We start from the raw sequence: 21,769 nt of genomic DNA, 5'->3' as shown, positions 1-21,769 counted from the left end.
AGAGTCCTGACCTCAACCTGATAGAACACCTTTGGGATGAATTAGAGGGGAGACTGTGAGCCAGGCCAATACTGGGATGTCTACCTTTACATGCATATGAATTTAATAAGGAGTTGTCCTGTCCTTTGCAGCTATAACAGCTTCAGCTCTTCTGAGAAGGCTGCTGGTGTGTATTAAATAAAGTATGTTATCATTAAACATTTTTCTCCACTTTCTTTAACTCAATTTCTGAAAACTCAAATTAGCTAGGGAAATAAATGGAATTGGGCACATTTAAGAATAGAAATAAAAATTCCACAGTCTGATTTTGAACAGTTAAAATTGTTAATTTAATGTAAAGTAATTTAATGTGTTAAAAGTCACTGATATTGCAGACTCTTTAAATTATTATTATTGAAAATAATGCAAAGTATATATAATATACTATATATATAAGCTTTGTAAAAAATCACTTGATAACATTCCTTAAGCTTGAAAAAAAACCTCTCATAGTTGTATTTTTTATCCCCTTAAAAAAATCTTCTCTTAAACATAATATATAAAATCTACTTTTAAATTATATGTGCTCTATAAAAATCTTATATAATCTTACATCGAATAAGACATCTTGTTTGGTTAAAAATGCATAAACAACATACCTAAATGAATAATAAATTCAATACAAATAGTAGGCCTAACTAAAATCATTTCAATGTTTTCTATTTCATTCCACTGACAAGGTGCAATAACAGCCAAAAGGACATTGGAGGAGTTTTTTGTTCTACATTTATGTAGAACTTTTATTTATTTGTTTGTTTGTTTGTTTGTTTATTTATTTTTAAGTTTTTATAAAAAATATATATATTTTTTTATGTTAATGCTTGAACAACAAGTACATAACAAAGGTGCCAGGGGAATACACAGATATATATATATATATATATATATATATATATATATATATATATATATATATAAATATTAACTATACATGTATATATAAAACCAACAAATAAATAAAATAATGAAAGGCCTTGCTAAATCACAATAACTTAAATGTACTAAATAAATACACACTTTTTTGTTTGTACTCTCCTTAATGGTGCTTATATAAGTATCTAATTCCTTAAATACCACAGAAAAAATAGCTTTCTGATTGAATTTACAACGATGAATATGAAATTTAACAAGTATAATCAAGAGATTGATCAAATGTAAGCCTCATACATGTATGTGTAACATCATTTACACCGGTTTTTCCCATTTGACGTAATGGCAGCGTTCACTTATTCACTTGTCGTACACATTGAGGTGCATTCTGGGTAATGTATTATAAACCTCTTATTTCTACACGCAGTTCACCTGCAGTAAAACTACATTACCCAGTAGTATTGCGAATAACCCTAATAAGCTTCAAACATGGCGTCGCCTGAGCCGCAACAAGACCGCGGTGATCATGAAGAACCATTAAGGAGAGAAGATGGAGAAACAAAGCCTGGTCCAATTTCTTTCGGTTTTAGTAAAAAGATCAATAAAGCCAAAACTGAGAAAGCAGAAGAGCGAGATTTTCTAACCGGTGTCGAGGGAAAGGAACTAAAAAGGTAAGCTAATGCTATAAGCTAACCCTATCCGACTAATCTAGCTACTGTCTACAGCCTGATGGTAATGTATTTTACTGTATTTAATTAGTTTATATATAATTTTTGTGGCACAAAGGAGGTTTGTGCCACTACTCTGTAGAATAAAAATGGTATTTTAGTGTATTGATCCTTTGTTAGCCCGTCTTGACCTGCTCTTTCCCCCCTTTTTTCTTTACTCCTTCTTATTTCTTTAATAAATGATGATAATATAACTTACTTCAGTTGTAGTACTCGAGTCTTAGACTTAACCTAAGTACGACTTCCGAGAAAATTTACATGGCATTTACTGGCTCTGATGAGTGTTAATGGACGATGGAATATATTCTTAACTATATCATCATCATCATCTTTCATGTGACGTCGAGACTCGACTTCATGACGTCATGTTATCCTATAAAATTATACTCTTTATACACAGTGGTCACAAATATTTGCTTTGTCATTCACCCCTGCATGCAGCACCAAGCCTGTGGAGAAACCTAAAGAGATCATCATTCCTCTGATCCAGAAGAACCGCTGGTACAGACACGAAGGGGTGAAGCAGGAGGATGGGAAGGAAGCTCCAACAGGAGAGCAGCAGGACTCTGTGGAGTCTCAGGCTATCAAAGAACTTATTGAAGGTGGTCTTTCATGCATTCTACCCCATGCTCCATGCTTTAATGTGTTCGTTTGTGTAAAATCTAGACTAAATCACAGTTTGTTTTGTTTTTGTTTACCTCCTTTCATCTTTTGGTCAGAAATGATTTCAACTTAGTGATATATTTAAAAAAACATCCCAAGCAGCCTTTATTATCGCCACACATACACTATATTGCCAAATGTTTTGGGACATCCCTCCAAATCATTGAATTCAGGGGTTGGGCTTGGCCCCTTAGTTTCAGTAAAAGGAACTATTAATGCTTCAGCATATCAAGGTATTTTGGAAAATTTAATGCTCCCAACTTTGTGGGAATAGTTTGGGGATGACCCCTTTCTGTTCCAACATGACTGCACACCAGTGCACAAAGCAAGGTCCATAAAGACATGGATGAGCGAGTTTGGTGTGGAGGAACTTGAATCCTGACCTCAACACCTTTGGGATGGATTAGAGTGAAGACTAAGGAATGGTCTAAAACTCCCATAAACACACTCCTTAACCTTGTGGAAAGCCTGCTCAGAAGAGTTGAAGCTGTTATAGCTGCAAAGGGTGGGCCAACTCCATATTAAATTCATGTGCATGTAAAAGCAGACGTCCCGAAACCTATGCTATGATACAGAGAGGGTTGAGGGTCTTGCTCGATCGCCAGCAGTGGCAGCTTGGAGGTGCCAGGGATTGAACCCCAGCCTTCCAATCAACAGGCCAGACCCTTAACCACTTGAGTCACCACTAGGGCACTGACATAAGACATGAGAATGTTGCTAATTATCTGTCTGTCTGTCTGTCTGTCTGTCTATTTGTCTATTTATTTAAACCACTATATAACATAAGCACTCAATGTCATATTCTCACATGAACATCTCCTCCATGTTACCACTCTTCTCTCTCAGAATCTCAGAAGCAGTTGGAGTGCTGGCAGAATGGTCCTAAGATCGACCCAAACCTGTCCATCCCACTGCTCATGCAGAACCAGGTGCCGCAGGGCTACGAGGATGGAGAACACGTCAAAGTGGACCTCCGGCCCGAGTCGGTGAGTCAGGACCGACAGGAGAACATAGAAGCAGTAAAATATGAAAGAATAATCAAATCAGTGCTAAAGATGATGGAAGAGAAGGTTATATAATAAGGGACTACAAGGAATGGCATGATGATCCCACACTTTAGAGTTAGCAAAACATCAGTAATGTTCTACTCTGTGCGCATAACTTACCCCTAGTTCTGCTGAATTCAGCATCATCCCACCTACAGACTGTGTGTATGTGTGTGTGTTTATACAAATGCACTTGTGGCTCATTTAGATCAAATGGTCATCTACAGTTCCAATATTAGAGCTGACCTCATCTATAAGAGTGCTATACGTGAGTGGGTGTTTATTGCGGTATAATTATTGGAGTAAAGCATGAATAGGTGATAATGATGTGACGGAAGAAGTGCATGCTTTTGAGTGTGTAGCCAAAGGGTAAAGAAAGTACTGACCCACACTAACACATCATGGAAGAGAATTCAGTTTCCTAGTTACACACAGTCACTCGGTGCATATTTCATTCATTATTCCGCAGATTGTTTATACCTATCTAATTTCCTTGATTTATTTTTCCACATTTTAGTTACATTTACTCTAAAATCCGTCTTGCATTCCTACCTACAGTCACATTTTGAAAATCTACCAGAGATTGTAGACTATCCAGGCACCTCTGGGATACTCAATTCAACCTTCTATGATTTGGGACACGCTAAATCTGATCTCACGTTCAATTTAGGACGGATAGTGTGTGAATCAGGATGCAGCGACAGTCTGATATTGCAGTGATTTTCAACCACATTGCCGAGGCACACAAGTGTGCCATGAAAGATCATCAGGTGTGTTACATACAGGGTGGTAACGATCATACTAGTTATACATACATGGTGGTAGTGATCATACTAGTCATACATACAGGGTGGTAGTGATCATACTAGTCATACATACAGGGTGGTAGTGATCATACTATTGGTACATACAGGGTGGTAGTGATCATACAGGGTGGTAGTGATCATACTAGTGGTACATACAGGGTGGTAGTGATCATACTAGTGGTACATACAGGGTGGTAGTGATCATACTAGTCAAACATACAGGGTGGTAGTGATCATACTAGTGGTACATACAGGGTGGTAGTGATCATACTAGTCAAACATACAGGGTGGTAGTGATCATACTAGTGGTACATACAGGGTGGTAGTGATCATACTAGTCATACATACAGGGTGGTAGTAATCATACAGGGTGGTAGTGATCATACTAGTCATACATACAGGGTGGTAGTAATCATACAGGGTGGTAGTGATCATACTAGTCATACATACAGGGTGGTAGTGATCATACAGGGTGGTAGTGATCATACTAGTCATACATACAGGGTGGTAGTGATCATACAGGGTGGTAGTGATCATACTAGTCATACATACAGGGTGGTAGTGATCATACAGGGTGGTAGTGATCATACTAGTCATACATACAGGGTGGTAGTGATCATACAGGGTGGTAGTAATCATACAGGGTGGTAGTGATCATACTAGTCATACATACAGGGTGGTAGTGATCATACAGGGTGGTAGTGATCATACTAGTGGTACATACAGGGTGGTAGTGATCATACTAGTCATACATACAGGGTGGTAGTAATCATACAGGGTGGTAGTGATCATACTAGTGGTACATACAGGGTGGTAGTGATCATACTAGTCATACATACAGGGTGGTAGTGATCATACTAGTGGTACATACAGGGTGGTAGTGATCATACTAGTCATACATACAGGGTGGTAGTGATCATACAGGGTGGTAGTAATCATACAGGGTGGTAGTGATCATACTAGTCATACATACAGGGTGGTAGTGATCATACAGGGTGGTAGTGATCATACTAGTCATACATACAGGGTGGTAGTGATCATACTAGTCATACATACAGGGTGGTAGTGATCATACAGGGTGGTAGTGATCATACTAGTGGTACATACAGGGTGGTAGTGATCATACTAGTGGTACATACAGGGTGGTAGTGATCATACTAGTGGTACATACAGGGTGGTAGTGATCATACTAGTGGTACATACAGGGTGGTAGTGATCATACTAGTGGTACATACAGGGTGGTAGTGATCATACTAGTGGTACATACAGGGTGGTAGTGATCATACTAGTGGTACATACAGGGTGGTAGTGATCATACTAGTGGTACATACAGGGTGGTAGTGATCATACTAGTGGTACATACAGGGTGGTAGTGATCATACTAGTGGTACATACAGGGTGGTAGTGATCATACTAGTGGTACATACAGGGTGGTAGTGATCATACTAGTGGTACATACAGGGTGGTAGTGATCATACAGGGTGGTAGTGATCATACTAGTGGTACATACAGGGTGGTAGTGATCATACTAGTGGTACATACAGGGTGGTAGTGATCATACTAGTGGTACATACAGGGTGGTAGTGATCATACTAGTGGTACATACAGGGTGGTAGTGATCATACTAGTCATACATACAGGGTGGTAGTGATCATACTAGTGGTACATACAGGGTGGTAGTGATCATACTAGTGGTACATACAGGGTGGTAGTGATCATACTAGTGGTACATACAGGGTGGTAGTGATCATACTAGTGGTACATACAGGGTGGTAGTGATCATACTAGTCATACATACAGGGTGGTAGTGATCATACTAGTGGTACATACAGGGTGGTAGTGATCATACTAGTGGTACATACAGGGTGGTAGTGATCATACTAGTGGTACATACAGGGTGGTAGTGATCATACTAGTGGTACATACAGGGTGGTAGTGATCATACTAGTGGTACATACAGGGTGGTAGTGATCATACTAGTGGTACATACAGGGTGGTAGTGATCATACTAGTGGTACATACAGGGTGGTAGTGATCATACTAGTGGTACATACAGGGTGGTAGTGATCATACTAGTGGTACATACAGGGTGGTAGTGATCATACTAGTCATACATACAGGGTGGTAGTGATCATACTAGTGGTACATACAGGGTGGTAGTGATCATACTAGTGGTACATACAGGGTGGTAGTGATCATACTAGTGGTACATACAGGGTGGTAGTGATCATACTAGTGGTACATACAGGGTGCTAGTGATCATACAGGGTGGTAGTGATCATACTAGTGGTACATACAGGGTGGTAGTGATCATACTAGTGGTACATACAGGGTGGTAGTGATCATATTAGTGGTACATACTGGGTGGTAGTGATCATACTAGTGGTACATACAGGGTGCTAGTGATCATACTAGTGGTACATACAGGGTGGTAGTGATCATACTAGTGGTACATACAGGGTGGTAGTGATCATACTAGTGGTACATACAGGGTGGTAGTGATCATACTAGTGGTACATACAGGGTGGTAGTGATCATACTAGTGGTACATACAGGGTGGTAGTGATCATACTAGTGGTACATACAGGGTGGTAGTGATCATACTAGTGGTACATACAGGGTGGTAGTGATCATACTAGTGGTACATACAGGGTGGTAGTGATCATACTAGTGGTACATACAGGGTGGTAGTGATCATACTAGTGGTACATACAGGGTGGTAGTGATCATACTAGTGGTACATACAGGGTGGTAGTGATCATACTAGTGGTACATACAGGGTGGTAGTGATCATACTAGTGGTACATACAGGGTGCTAGTGATCATACAGGGTGGTAGTGATCATACTAGTGGTACATACAGGGTGCTAGTGATCATACAGGGTGGTAGTGATCATACTAGTGGTACATACAGGGTGGTAGTGATCATACTAGTGGTACATACAGGGTGGTAGTGATCATACTAGTGGTACATACAGGGTGGTAGTGATCATACTAGTGGTACATACAGGGTGGTAGTGATCATACTAGTGGTACATACAGGGTGGTAGTGATCATACTAGTGGTACATACAGGGTGGTAGTGATCATACTAGTGGTACATACAGGGTGGTAGTGATCATACTAGTGGTACATACAGGGTGGTAGTGATCATACTAGTGGTACATACAGGGTGCTATTGATCATACTAGTGGTACATACAGGGTGCTAGTGATCATACTAGTGGTACATACAGGGTGCTAGTGATCATACAGGGTGGTAGTGATCATACTAGTGGTACATACAGGGTGGTAGTGATCATACTAGTGGTACATACAGGGTGCTAGTGATCATACAGGGTGGTAGTGATCATACTAGTGGTACATACAGGGTGGTAGTGATCATACTAGTGGTACATACAGGGTGCTAGTGATCATACAGGGTGGTAGTGATCATACTAGTGGTACATACAGGGTGGTAGTGATCATACTAGTGGTACATACAGGGTGGTAGTGATCATACTAGTGGTACATACAGGGTGCTAGTGATCATACAGGGTGGTAGTGATCATACTAGTGGTACATACAGGGTGGTAGTGATCATACTAGTGGTACATACAGGGTGCTAGTGATCATACTAGTGGTACATACAGAGTGGTAGTGATCATATTAGTGGTACATACAGGGTGCTAGTGATCATACAGGGTGGTAGTGATCATACTAGTGGTACATACAGGGTGGTAGTGATCATACTAGTGGTACATACAGGGTGGTAGTGATCATACTAGTGGTACATACAGGGTGGTAGTGATCATACTAGTGGTACATACAGGGTGGTAGTGATCATACAGGGTGGTAGTGATCATACTAGTGGTACATACAGGGTGGTAGTGATCATACAGGGTGGTAGTGATCATACTAGTGGTACATACAGGGTGCTAGTGATCATGGTAGTGATCATACAGGGTGCTAGTGATTATACTAGTAGTACATACAGGGTGGTAGTGATCATACAGGGTGCTAAGGATCATGCTAGTGGTGATCTTTTACAGCCCAATCCTTGAAGAAGCGCCACAGAAGCACCATTTGTTTCTGTTAAAGGATATACTAACCAAACCAAAATGCTAGTACTGTAGCATAAACATCGAACACAGATAATCCCAAATACACACATACAAATACACACACACACACACACACACAGCTGTCTCTCACTAACTGAAATCCAGCCTAAAAAAATGAAAAAGCCGAAGTCAGTACAGGAATGGATAAAAAAATCAGGCTGCATTCCAGCTTCTCTTTTGTAACAGACTCTCTGTTTATCCAGTCACACGCTTTTCTGTCGATAATTTAGCAGAATGCAGCTCATCAGACCCGAGAATAGCTACAGGACCTAATAAACAGATCTCATTTACCATTTCCAACTTGGCTTAAAGAAAAGTTCATGAAGAAGCCCAATGTTTGTGATTCAGTCACCATTCAGTCTTGTTTATCTGGATTTAGTAAGTCCAGATAAACAATTTAGCAGTTGAATATCTTTGACGTGAAACGTTTTTTGGGGGGTTATATCTACCCCAAGAATTACTTAAAGCCCTGTTCATGAATGAAAAGCCAACGTATCAGTTTCGATTAAAAGGGGATACACGTCTGCCTGAAATGCTTTTCCTTTTTAAACTCTGAGTCTGTGCACAATCCGGCTCTCTCTGGTCAAATCCGGTCATCTGCATACGGCTGTGTCAGCACGGGTTTTTCAAGTCCGCATACTCGAGAGTCGAGTCGCTGAAAAGGCGAGTATGCGGGTGTGTGGGCGTGTGAGGGAGGAAAAGGTTGCGTTACTGAAATGAGTGATGAAGCAGCCCCGGTGTCCAGTCGCTGCTGCTTACTCAGCATTATTCTCCTTGGCTCACTCTCACTCACCCTCTTCCTGGCTTTTCCCCAGTTCCTGACTATGAAGTGGAGAGTTGCAGCAGCGTTAGATTCGTTACTTGTGTGTGTTAAGTGAAAGTAATCCGAAAAGCATCTAATCACCTCATACGCAGCCTGGGGGTTTTATCCGTGATTAGCGTATGTTTTTAATTGGCTGGGTGTGGGAAGGTGTTTAGAGACTGACTGGTGTGAATGATGAGGAAATGTATCTGAATATTAATCTACAGAAGCAGATCGTGTGTGTGTGTGTTTATATGTTTATATTTTTCTCCATGTCAGTCCACAGAGGCTGATTATGAGCAGGTTCCTGTGGAGGCGTATGGACTCGCCATGCTGAAAGGAATGGGCTGGAAGCAGGGAGAGGGCATCGGCCGCACGTTCAAACAGTAAGATATCATCTCCGTTAACGTGTCTGTGTTTCTCTCGTTCTCTCACTCTGTCTAGCTATTTGATTTTAGATGCTTCTACAGTTCTTAAATGAGAATATGAAAAGACCTAATCATCAAACATTTTGGAACGTGATCCTAAATAGTGGGATTGTTTCCGGTGCATCTGCAGCATCAGACAGTCACACACTAATATTTCGCTGGGCCGCCTTTAGCTTTGATTACGGCACGCGTTCGCCGTGGCATCATTTCGATAAGCTTCTGCAATGTCATGACATTTATTCCCGTCCAGAGTTGCATTAATTTTTCGCCAAGATCTTGTATTGATGATGGGAGAGTCGGACCGCTGCGCAAAGTCTTCTCCAGCACATCCCATAGATTCTCAATGGGGTTAAGGTCTGGACTCTGTGGCGGCCAATCCATGTGTTAAATGATGTCTCATGCTCCCTGAACCACTCTTTCACAATTTGAGCTTCATGAATCCTGGCATTTGCATCTTGGAATATGCCCATGCCATAAGGGAAGAAAAAATCAATTGATGGAATAACCTGGTCATTCAGTATATTCAGATAGTCAGCTGACCTCATTCTTCGGGCATATAACGTTGCTGAACCTAGACCTGACCAACTGTAGCAACCCCAGATCATAGCACTGCCCCCACAGGCTTGTACGGTAGCCATTAGACATGATAGGTGCATCACTCCATCCGCCTCTCTTCTTACCCTGATGCGCCCATCACTTTGGGACAGGGTAAATCTGGACCCATCAGACCACATGACCTCCTTCCATTGCTCCAAAGTCCAATCTTTGTTCCCTAAAGCATAAATTTACTCTCGCTCTCCCTCTCTCTCTTTTTGTCTGTCTCTCTCTGTGTCTGTCCGTCTGTCTCTCTCTTCCTCTCCCTCTCTTAGTTCTTTCCATCCCTTTGCATTTGCGTTCATCTTCAGTCATCACAAACCTACACAGAGAACACATGACTCCATGTATGTTGTTTTACTCATGATTTTGGTATTGTGTACAGTAAAGCATCTCGCCTGTCTCTTCTGTGTCCCACAACATTTCCCTGTCACATGTGTGTTGTGGAAACGAATGATGTCATCATGAGCTAAAACACACGTGCTGGTTACTTTACATCCTGAACGACTACAAGATCCGAGTCACATTTACAGGAATCGCGGTACAGTTCCAGTGCAACCGAACTCACACGGGTAGTCTTGGGTTTAATTTCCTGCTCCACATGACAGCTTTCACAACACCACTTATTCTTGTGAGCCATGCTCTGTGCTGGATACACTGCTTAAGCTCTGTAAACTAACCCGAAAACATTAAGCTATATTTCCAAAAGTGTCTTTAAACCACTGTCTATGTGACCACACTTCCTCCTTGCTCCTTAAGTCTTTACTGATTGCTCCTGCCCTTTCTAACATCTATACGTCCTACATTTCAGATTCTTGCGATTAGTGTGTACAGTAGGGGAAAAACAAGCATTTAGGTCATCGTTGAGTTAAATATAACAATATTACAATCTGTGCAACCGTCTGGGGTAGTAGTGGCTCAAGTGGCTAAGGCTCTGGGTTGTTGATCAGAGGGTCGGGATTCAAGTCACAAGCTCCACTGCTGGGCACTTGAGCAAGGCCCTTAACCCTCTCTGCTCCAGGGGCGCTGTATCGTAGCTGCCTCTGTGCTCTGACCCCAACGTCATCAGCTGGGATACGCAAAGAAAAGAATTCCACTGTGCTGTAATGTATGTGTGGTGATAATACAGGCATCTTTCCCCCTCAGATTAGTAATTTTTCCTGAACTCATTTTGCACATGAAACATTCAGCTCAATCTGATACATTTGGCCTGCCATAAAACGTGATCAGGAGGCAAAAATAAATAAATACAAATACACAGAGCAGCCATAACATTATGAGTACTGACGGGTGAAGTGTATAACACTGATCATCATGCCATGTACACACTATGTACCATGTCTCCTCATCATGACCATCTACACCCTTTCATGGAAACGGTATTCCCTGATGGCTGTGGCCTCGTTCAGCAGGATAATGTGCCATGCAACAAAGCAAAAAAATGGTTCAGGAATGATTTGATGATCACAACGAGATCTCAATCCAGTGGCGCATCTGTGGAATGTGCTGGACAAACAAGTCCGATCCATGGAGGCACCACTTTGTAACTTACAGGACTTGCTGCTGCTAACATCTTGGTGCCAGATACCACAACACACCTTCAGGGATCTAGTGGAATCCATACCTCGACTGGTCAGGGCTGTTTTAGCAGCAAAAGGCAGACCAACATAATATTAGGTGGGTGATCATAATGTTATGGCTGATCAGTGTAAGTTAAGCCTATAGTCTGCTTTAGAAACTCCTGGTTTCTTTATAAGGAGTCTTATCACGCAGTGAGGAGATATTAAGAATACTCTGACAGTATATCTGCACTCGGGCACCTTTGAGGATCAGATGCTTGAGGCGGCAAGTTGATGTATAGGGTTTTTTTTGTTAGTGACACATTTAAAACCTGCCATCTGTCCTCATACAAACATGAACAGGTTTTTTTGGGGGGGGGGGCAGCTGATCTGTATGATGCTCTCAATGCTTTTGTGTATACAGTATACATATTTGTGTATATACTTTCTACCTAATGTGTCGGTCTAAAATAAACCAGTCTCGCATCTGTTCACACAGGTTTACATCAAGTCATGCTTTTTAACCGTTTATTGTTACGTTTAATGTCGCGGAGCATCATGAGTTCCTCATGTCCTAATGTCTATCATGGTATAGAGATATAAGCGATTCTAATCAATAAAATGTGCTCTCTCTCTCTCTCTCTCTCCCCCAGAGACATTAAACCTATAGAACACCAGCTTAGACCCAAAGGCCTGGGTCTGGGAGCCGATCGATCTGCCATTAAGGACCTGGAACCCTCAGGGCCCAAAAGACCCCCTAGACCTGGGGAACAGAGAGATAAAGATGACGAGGGCTTAGTGCTGGGCCCTGGAGGGTGTGTACTGGTCCAGACCGGGGCTCATAAAGACCTCTATGGGAAGGTGAGATTGGAAATTAAAATGAATATCATTGGCTCCCTCCTGATTTTGAACAGTAGGAGTTTTGTTTTTCGAACCCTCAGTCAGTGTGTAATGTTTCCTACAGGTGAAAGTATCTGTATTAAGTGTGAAATTTTATCAGAGGCTTTTAGTTAGCGTTTGGAAGAACAGCATATGATATCAGGGTGTTTCAGCAGATGAGTAATCTAATTCAGCGTTTGCATCCATTCTGTAAATGTAGCCTGAGGCTTTCTGCTAATAAATCTCTCTCTCTCTCTCTCTCTCTCTCTCTCTCTGTCTCTGTCTCTGTCTCTGTCTCTGTCTCTCTCTCTCTCTGTCTCTGTCTCAGATAGAGGGGGTAGACACAGACAATGCCAGAGTGGTGGTGAAGCTCGCCATTGGAGGGAAATCCGTTACCATCAGCCAGTACTCCATACGCCTGGTGCCTCAGAAAGAATATGAAAAATACAGCAAAGACCTGAGTGAGTCTCCACTCTCCACTCCTTCTCTCTCTCTCTGTCTCTCTCTCTCTCTCTCTCTCTCTTTCTACCTCCCTCCCTTTCTCTCTCTCTGTTTCCCTATGTCTGTCTCTCTCGCTCTCTGTTTCCCTATCTGTCTGTCTGTCTGTCTCTCACTCTCTGTTTCCTTATCTCTCTGTCTGTCTGTCTCTCTCTCTGTCTCTCTCTGTTTCCCTCTCACTTTTTCTAACTTTCTCCATTCTCTCTCTTTCTCTCTCTTTCTCTTTCTCTTTTTCTCTCCCTCACACAGTCTCACACTCCCTCTACTCCCTTTATTCTCTCTCTCTCTCTCTTTCTCTCTCTCTCTCTCTCTCTCTCTCTCTCTTTCTCTCTCTCCGTTTCCCCCCTTATTCTTTTTTCTATACTCATATTCTCCCTCTCTCTCTCTCTTGCCAAGTTTTGGAATTCCAGATTTTTCTTTTAACCGGCTTCTCCGTTTTCCAGGCCGCCTCAGCAAAGCCCACAAGGATAAAGAGAAGGAGAAAGAGCGGGAACGTGAAAAGGAGAGAGAGCGAGAGAAAGACAGAGCACGCGAGCAGCCGAGACGAGAAGAGAAGGCGAACGGGAAAGACGAACGGCGGAGAGATCGGCACACAGAGAAAGAGAAGGAACGAGAGAGCGATCGAGAGCGTGAGCAGAGGAAGAGGAAGCACAGGGAAACGGATATAGACAGGTAACTTCACCTGGAGAGTAAAAATGTCTCTTGATTCTGCTGTCTGGTTTTGCTAAAATATCACCTTTTTTTTTTATTCATGATTTCAGAGAGAAACCTCCTCCCGTGAAGGAGCCTCGCTCTTCTCCATCTTCCTGGCTCCAGAGAGACCTCCGTGTGCGCTTCATAGACAAAACCTTTAAAGGAGGCAAATACTACAACTCTAAGGTAACACTACCCTCCACCTGCTTGAACTAAAGTGCTGCAGCTAGCACTAACACTAAAATTGTGTCTGTTGTCTTCAGATGAGAATTGAGGACGTCCTCGCTCCTCAACTCTGTGTTTGTCGCACAGACGAAGGACGACTACTGGATGGTGAGACGCTGCATTCTGTTCAACACCGATCGTTTTCATGATTGAACCTGAATCAAAAGTGCTACATGTTCGAGCCGATTGTTTCCTCTTCTCATTTCAGACATCAAACAGACGATGCTTGAGACCATTGTGCCCAAAGGTGATGCAGACTCCATCATGGTGGTGCTGGGAGAACACAGAGGACAGGTAGATACACAAAAACACTGTAAAAGCAGGAGTTAAAAGAGACCTTGGAAGCATAAGGTAGTGTAGTCTCAGCCTCAGTGAAAAAAATGGACAAGAGTAAAGATTTGAGCGAGTTTGACCAGGGCCAAATTGTGATGGCTAGACGACTAGATCAGAGCATCTCCCAAACTGCAGCTCTTGTGGGGTGTTCCCGGTCTGCAGTGGTCAGTATCAATCAAAAGTGGTCCAAGGAAGGAACAGTGGTGAACTGTCGACAGGGTCAAGGCTCATTGATGCATGTGGGGAGTGAAGGCTGGCCCGTGTGATCTGATCCAACAGACGAGCTACTGTTGCTCAGATTGCTGAAGACGTTAATGCTGGTTCTGATAGAAAGGTGTCTGAATACACAGTGCATGATGGGTCAGGGCTGAACCACCACAATATAAGGCAGGTGGTCATAATTTTATGCATGATCGGTGTATATCAGCAAATGTTATGTACAATTAAAACCTATATATATGTCTGAGTAAAAACAATGCTCTGTGTGTGTGTGTGTGTGTGTGCAGGTGGGCCACATTCTAAAGCGTGATAAGGAGAAGTGCAGGGCCATGGTGCAGCTGGAGCGCTTCGAGGAGAAGCTCTTCACTCTGGATTACGACTCCATCTGCCATTACGTTGGAGATCACTGACAATCACCTCACGCAAAAACAGCCAGATCCCCAGCAGCCACCGACACGACCGTGTCCACTCACCCCGGGGACGTTACCTACAGCCACAACTACCTTTATTCACTCAGACATGCTGCTTCACATGGATCATGTGAACACTGTTGCCTCCTCTCCATGAGTCTGAGATGGTTTAATGTGGTTAAAGCCCTGTGTTGTTGGCTGGAGAGACTGCAGAAAACGTGTCGGGTCAGAACCCGGATAAGTCGGGGGTGTGGTTCGGGATGTACTTCACTGTCCGCTGTACATAATGATGTTCTCATTTCGTAAAAATACTGCTTGTAGTAGATTTTTGTACATGTGCCATAATTACTGCCATATCAGATGTTTTTTATAATAAATCTTGTATTGGTCATCAAGGTGTTGGATATTTGAGTGAAAACAGCTCAGTATACACTCATCAGGCACTTTAATAGGAACACCTGTATCGCTGTTCATTCATTTACAGTTATATAATCCACCAATCATGTGGCATCACATCCTGCAGCATCAGATTCCCGAAACCCGACTGCTGTAGTTAGCCCATCCTATTGGTCCTTCTGACATGCTTTTCGCCTCACCATGTTTGAGTAACTGTATACTTCCTGTCAGCTTCAATCAGTCTCCTCTTACCTTTCATCTTAACAAGGCATTTCCACCACCAAGCATTACTGCCCACTAGATAGTTATTTTCCTCTCACACCATTCTGTGCAAACTTAACTCTTCTCCAATTGCAGAGATCAGTACTTTAGGGCAGTGGTGGCTCAGCGGCTACTGATTAGGGTTCAAGTGCCAACACCACCAAGCTTTAGGCCCTCAGGGGTGCTGCATCATGACTGACCCTGTGCTTTGACCTCAACTTCCTAACAAACTGGGATATACAAATAAAAGAATTTCACTGTGTTGTAATGTGTGTGCGCCAAATAAGATGAACTGAGGGTATGAAGCCTTTATTATCACCACATTACAGCAGGATTCTTTTCTTCACATATACCAGCTGAGGTCAGAGCACAGGGGCAGCTGTGATACAGTGCCCCTGGAGCAGAGAGGGTTAAGGGCATTGCTCAATTGCCCAACAGTGGGGTTTGGTGGTGCTGGAGCTTGAACCCTGAGCCTCTGATCAACAAGCCAGAGCCTTAACCACTTGAGCCACCACTGCTTGGCCGTCATCTCAAGCCTTTAATGTCACCAATATCATGCTTGTTCTGATGTTTAAGGTGTGTGCTGCAACATGATTGGCTGATCAGCTATAAATGAATAAACCATGCTTTTTTAAGCTGTGATAAGAAGTGGAATGCCTTGCATTGTATGAAGCATGCAACTCTCATAGTAGTGTAAATATTGTAAATGTAGAGTGGTTTTCATGTACTGCCCCTGCTTAAAGGGTTTCCTCTTCCAGTCCAAACACATGCTCTGTAGACTGATGGCTGTCTCTAAATAGAGTGTGAGAGATTGTACTCTATTAGGCTTTTCACACTGTGCTTAACCCCGGGTTATCGTCGTTCTAAACACCGCTTATAACCCCTGGGTAAAGAAACGTTTCACACCTGCAATTTGAAAGCACTGCTTTTTACCCAGGGTTATGAAACCCTCCTCCGGAGCAGGGTTAACCCAGCATTTGTGGTGCTAAGTTTGTTCAGTGTGAAATGGAATATTGTTTGCTTGTAGCTCTTGGATGCTTGGCAACAGACAGCCAATCAGAAATTAAGCAGCGAGGCTCATTTCACATCAGTAACAGGAGACGCACGTCCTATAAACAGTTTGCCTGCTGTTCGTCCAATCAGTGACCAGGACACCACAAATATACAAATAAGAACGTTAACCTGGGGTTTAGGAATGTACAGTGTGAAACATCCCAGGATTAACAATTAACCCCAGGTATAGTATGAGTAGTGTGAAATGTGATTAGAGATAACCCAGGATTCCCTTTATCCAGGGTTTAGGATGACCCAGGGTTAACAATTTCAAGTGTGAGAAGCCCTTAATGATGATTTGGCACCCCATGCAGCGTGTCCCCTGCCTTATGCCCCGAGTCCCCCAAGAGAGACTCCTGACATCAGTCAAAATACGATCTCAGTACAGTATGCACAAAGATCTTTTGAATAAACCTCATCAGTTATATCTTTTTATTAAAAAAAAAAAATTAACACACCAGGAAACTGAACATTTCTATTTAACATCAATATGGTAAAGATGGTTCAGTAGTTAAAAGAGGCACTGCAAATACTACAAATAGTATAATACACAGTTAGATTTACAAATACACTGAAGGGAAGGGGGAAGAGTTGCCTTTAAAATAATCACACACTAGCCTGTTTTTAGATTCCTGACTCTGTTAGACTCTGAAGTGTGTCCAGAAGTAATAGAATAGGACATTGGTGGTATCTATTCCTGACTGGAGCCAAAGCATAAGGAAGGAACCATTAATCGACACATTACATTTGTCAGGCTGTTCATATCATTCTCCAGGTTGTTATAAAGGCTCTATAAATGCTTTCCTCCTGCTTAGATGTCATTGTCATCCTCTTCCTCCTCCTCCTCCAGACGTCTGGTGTGTTCAGCGTTGGCTCTAAGCACAGCTCCGGGACTGGGGTACGGCCTCTGCTGGAACAGGGGTCCTGCTGCTGTCGTGTCTGCTCCTGTCTTAGCCTCGTTACGCTTCGGCAGACCGCTGGACCACAAGCCCCTAAACACACATACGATGGTTTATCAGCACATTTCATATATTTTAAACGGACATAATCCGAAAAATATGTTCATTAGATAAAATGAAATGAATCTCTTGGGCACCTTGGTGCATCTGAGTAGGCACTGGGATCCATAGGATCCAACTCGTCCTGCTTCCGGCTTCCACCTGCATAAAGAAACAAAAAGTTGAAACACTGGGTAAAAGTTTGCAGGATCCAGTCTGCAAGATTATTGGCTTTAGTACCTCTCTTTGATTTGTTGTACGGGCCGCTGTCCTCTCTTCTCATTCGTCTGTCCCGGTCTCTGTCTCGCTCTCGGTCCCTGTCTCTATCCCTTTCTCTGTCTCGCTCTCTGTCTCGCTCTCGCTCTCTCCCATCATCTCTATCGCGCTCCCGATCTCGGTCTCTGTCTCGATCTCGGTCCCGGTCTCTCTCCCGCTCTTTGTCGCGATCGCGGTCTCGGTCCGGCTTCTCATGGTGAGTGTCTCCTTTGTTGTCTGCGATCTCCACTGAGAGAAGAAGATGATAAAGGAGCTCAGACCATTTCAGCAGCACAGGGTTTGTGTAGTTTTAAGGAAAACGTTTGGATTAATCTCTTCTGTCTGTGTCTCGTTCCTAAGCTGTGAATTGTAACAGACATTAGGTTAAGAAACCCAACACAAGAGTTTTCCTTTAAGGCCCAAACTTGTTACTTTAATGGTGAAGGGGAACACAGTAATCCTGTGATCCATTGCAATAACATCAAGATGATGTATAGTGCAGGATCCTGCAGTAACAGCAGGATAAGACCAGTACTGAAAGCAAGTTAAGAACCTTCTCCCTTCAGTCCTTTACCTCTCTGTTTCTTCACTGCTTTTGTGATGACTGCACTGGGGTCGTTGGGAGACAACCACGACACCAAATCCGTCTCTACGTTCCAGTAGTACGGAAGTCCACTAAAGCAAACACAAAGGAATCTTGTGTCAATAGATATACAAAGCAGAATTTTCTACTAAAGAAATAAAAGAACTGAGCTTGAAGCAAAGCCGTGAGAATCGTGTCATGAAGATTTTGTTTCAGTGTAGAATTTATTCCTCTACGCACATCAAATCATGTAAAGTGCTCCACCTGGGCTGAAAATCAGCTGAGAATCTAAATGTGAGAAATGTTGCTTTGTATTTTAAGGCTTGTTTTAGTGAAATTACAGGGACGTAGCAGCAAAACCGCTGTATTTACATATGGCTAAATGCTATGCAAACAAGTTCCTGCCTGCTATCTGCTATAAGCAATCAATCCTTCACCAGCCTTTCTTTTTCCTCTCGTGTGATGTTAATAAGACAAAGCTTGTCACTTTAAAGCCAGGTCAAAACTGGGACGTCTGCCTTTACATGCACATGAATTTAATATAGAGTTGATCCACCCTTTGCAGCTATAACAGCTTTCGACTCTTCTGGGAAGGCTGTCCACAAGGTTTAGGAGTGTGTTTATGGGAATTTTTGACCATTCTTCCAGAAGCGCATTTGTGAGGTCACACACTGATGTTGGACGAGAAGGCCTGGCTCTCAGTCTCCGCTCTAATTCATCCCAAAGGTGTTCTATCGGGTTGAGGTCAGGACTCTGTGCAGGCCAGTCAAGTTCATCCACACCAGACTCTGTCATCCATGTCTTTATGGACCTTGCTTTGGTCACTGGTGCACAGTCATGTTGGAAGAGGAAGGGGCCAGCTCCAAACTGTTCCCACAAAGTTGGGAGCATGGAATTGTCCAAAATGTCTTGGTATGCTGAAGCATTCAGAGTTCCTTTCACTGGAACTAAGGGGCCAAGCCCAGCTCCTGAAAAACAACCCCACACCATAATCCCCCCTCCACCAAACTTTACACTTGGCACAATGCAGTCAGACAAGTACCGTTCTCCTGGCAACCGCCAAACCCAGACTCATCCATCAGATTGCCAGATGGAGAAGCGCGATTCGTCACTCCAGAGAACGCGTCTCCACTGCTCTAGAGTCCAGTGGCGGCGTGCTTTACACCACTGCATCCGACGCTTTGCATTGCACTTGGTGATGTATGGCTTGGATGCAGCTGCTCGGCCATGGAAACCCATTCCATGAAGCTCTCTGCGCACTGTTCTTGAGCTAATCTGAAGGCCACATGAAGTTTGGAGGTCTGTAGCGATTGACTCTGCAGAAAGTTGGCGACCTCTTCGCACTATGCGCCTCAGCATCCGCTGACCCCGCTCCGTCAGTTTACGTGGCCTACCACTTCGTGGCTGAGTTGCTGTCGTTCCCAAACACTTCCACGTTCTTAAAATACAGCTGACAGTTGACTGTGGAATATTTAGGAGCGAGGAAATTTCACGACTGGATTTGTTGCACAGGTGGCATCCTATCACAGTTCCACGCTGGAATTCACTGAGCTCCTGAGAGCGACCCATTCTTTCACAAATGTTTGTAAAAACAGTCTGCATGCCTAGGTGCTTGATTTTATACACCTGTGGCCATGGAAGTGATTGGAACACCAGTGCACAAAGCAAGGTCATGGATGAGCGAGTTTGGTGTGGAGGAACTTGACTGGCCTGCTCAGAGTCCTGACTTCAACCTGATAGAACACCTCTGGGATGAATTAGAGCGGAGACTGCGAGTCAGGCCTTCTCGTCCAACACCAGTGTCTGACCTCACAAATGAGCTGCTAAAGGAACGGTCAAAAATTCCCATAAACACACTCCTAGACCTTGTGGAAAGCCTTCCCAGAAGAGTCGAAAGCTGTTATAGCTGCAAAGGGTGGATCAACTCTATATTAAATTCATGTGCATGTAAAGGCAGACGTCCCAGTTTTGACCTGGCTCACAGTCTCCACTCTAATTCATCCCAAAGGTGTTCTATCAGGGTTGAGGTCAGTGAAGTTCCTCCACACCAAACTCACTCATCCATGTCTTTATGGACCTTGCTTTGTGCATTGTGTACAGTCATGTTGGAACAGGAAGCGGTCATCCCCAAACTGTTCCCACAAAGTCGGGAGCATGAAATTGTCCAAAATGTCTTGGTATGCTGAAGCATTAAGAGTTCCTTTCACTGGAACTAAACCCCTGAAAAACAACACCTGAATTTAATGATTCGGAGGGGTGTCCCAAAACTTTGGGCAACAAACTGGCAAAGTTAGAGGTGATGTAATAAAAAACGGAAACTTATCCTGACCAATCAGAATCGAGAATTCAGTGGCGCTAGAGTATGAGTGGTGCTGAGGTGCTTATAAGTGTGATTTTAAATCAATGGAAATACAGAAAAAAAGACATTAACCTTATGAACTACAGCCTGAAGTACTTACCAATTCGGGTCAAAGACTTTGTACCAGTTGTTGGGCAGGTTTTCGAGTCTTGTGGCTTCATAGTCTACGTTGTTGTCATCATAATCCTCAGCAATGATTTCCTCTTCGGCTTCTTGCAATTGAAAGACAGAGATAAACATCCAGTCACAAGGCAGTGGGTGAAAAGCGGACATGTGTTAGTTAGAATCATGTAAATAAACATTTTACCGTGGTCAGAGTGTTTCACGATTCCTCTCTTGGCCAGACGAGCCAGGAGAGCTGGTGGCAATGGCATCTGGAGAGACAAATTTAAACCATTTTACATACGCTGTGTTTACATACGCAGAGTTACCTAGCCTGAACCAAGGAATTAGCTTAGCTAGCATAATGCTACCGCTATAAGACTTATATATATGTATATTACTGTCTGCAATTTATAAATAACACAGTTTTAAACAGTTTAGCTTATGAATGACATTATGCACCGTCAAAACGCAATAACAAGCGATAATACGGTTAAATTTACCTTTATAATTAGACGCAACTAACGTGCCATTCAACTCGAAAAGAATTGCCTCGCCTGACGCAGGAAATTGACGTCACACGCCTCTTTTTTTTCTTTTCTTTTTCTCGTTATTGCGACTGTGTTGTTTAGCATTTTATTCAGTACAAATGTATTTTTTTTATATTTAAGCTTATATCTAAACTTAAATATTATTCGAGGCAATATTTTATTTAAAAAAAAATCACCTACACTACGGTTGATTTCCAATCCGCACAGTACTCCCTATATCAGTGTACTTTATAGTGTTTCAACATCCTACACAGTGTACACTACGTAGTGCACTATATCTTCACTAAGCAGCTATTTCTGAGCAGCCTTCTGTCGCTAA

General features: G+C 42.8%; 2 protein-coding genes across 4 annotated transcripts; one reads left to right on the top strand and one right to left on the bottom strand.

Annotated features, from left to right (window-relative positions):
- The first annotated feature begins 1,377 nt into the window (after nucleotides 1-1,377).
- gpkow (G patch domain and KOW motifs) lies at nucleotides 1,378-15,283 on the top strand. Its single transcript, XM_058390224.1, has 11 exons — nucleotides 1,378-1,580; nucleotides 2,079-2,239; nucleotides 3,147-3,286; nucleotides 9,334-9,440; nucleotides 12,289-12,496; nucleotides 12,843-12,975; nucleotides 13,456-13,684; nucleotides 13,774-13,891; nucleotides 13,969-14,038; nucleotides 14,139-14,224; nucleotides 14,770-15,283. The coding sequence occupies exons 1-11, from the start codon at nucleotides 1,399-1,401 to the stop codon at nucleotides 14,890-14,892; spliced, it is 1,557 nt and encodes a 518-aa protein (XP_058246207.1). The 5' UTR covers nucleotides 1,378-1,398; the 3' UTR covers nucleotides 14,893-15,283.
- Nucleotides 15,284-17,020: 1,737 nt separating this feature from the next.
- pqbp1 (polyglutamine binding protein 1) lies at nucleotides 17,021-21,496 on the bottom strand. 3 transcript variants are annotated; one of them, XM_058390226.1, is made up of 7 exons: nucleotides 21,403-21,494; nucleotides 21,105-21,171; nucleotides 20,898-21,009; nucleotides 18,430-18,530; nucleotides 17,841-18,104; nucleotides 17,699-17,762; nucleotides 17,021-17,594 (listed from the first exon to the last, which is right to left on the bottom strand). In XM_058390226.1, exons 2-7 carry the CDS (start codon nucleotides 21,169-21,171, stop codon nucleotides 17,414-17,416), a joined length of 789 nt encoding a protein of 262 aa, XP_058246209.1. In that variant the 5' UTR covers nucleotides 21,403-21,494; the 3' UTR covers nucleotides 17,021-17,413. The 3 variants fall into 3 exon arrangements, with proteins under 3 accessions (XP_058246209.1, XP_058246210.1, XP_058246208.1); XM_058390227.1 differs by having other exon boundaries at nucleotides 20,898-21,006; nucleotides 21,403-21,493; XM_058390225.1 differs by having other exon boundaries at nucleotides 17,699-18,104; nucleotides 21,403-21,496.
- Between the last annotated feature and the right edge of the window lie 273 nt (nucleotides 21,497-21,769).

Source organism: Hemibagrus wyckioides, linkage group LG05 (assembly GCF_019097595.1).
Source record: "Hemibagrus wyckioides isolate EC202008001 linkage group LG05, SWU_Hwy_1.0, whole genome shotgun sequence".
Classification (NCBI taxonomy): Eukaryota; Metazoa; Chordata; class Actinopteri; order Siluriformes; family Bagridae; genus Hemibagrus; species Hemibagrus wyckioides.
This window is presented reverse-complemented; position numbering and strand designations above follow the sequence as displayed.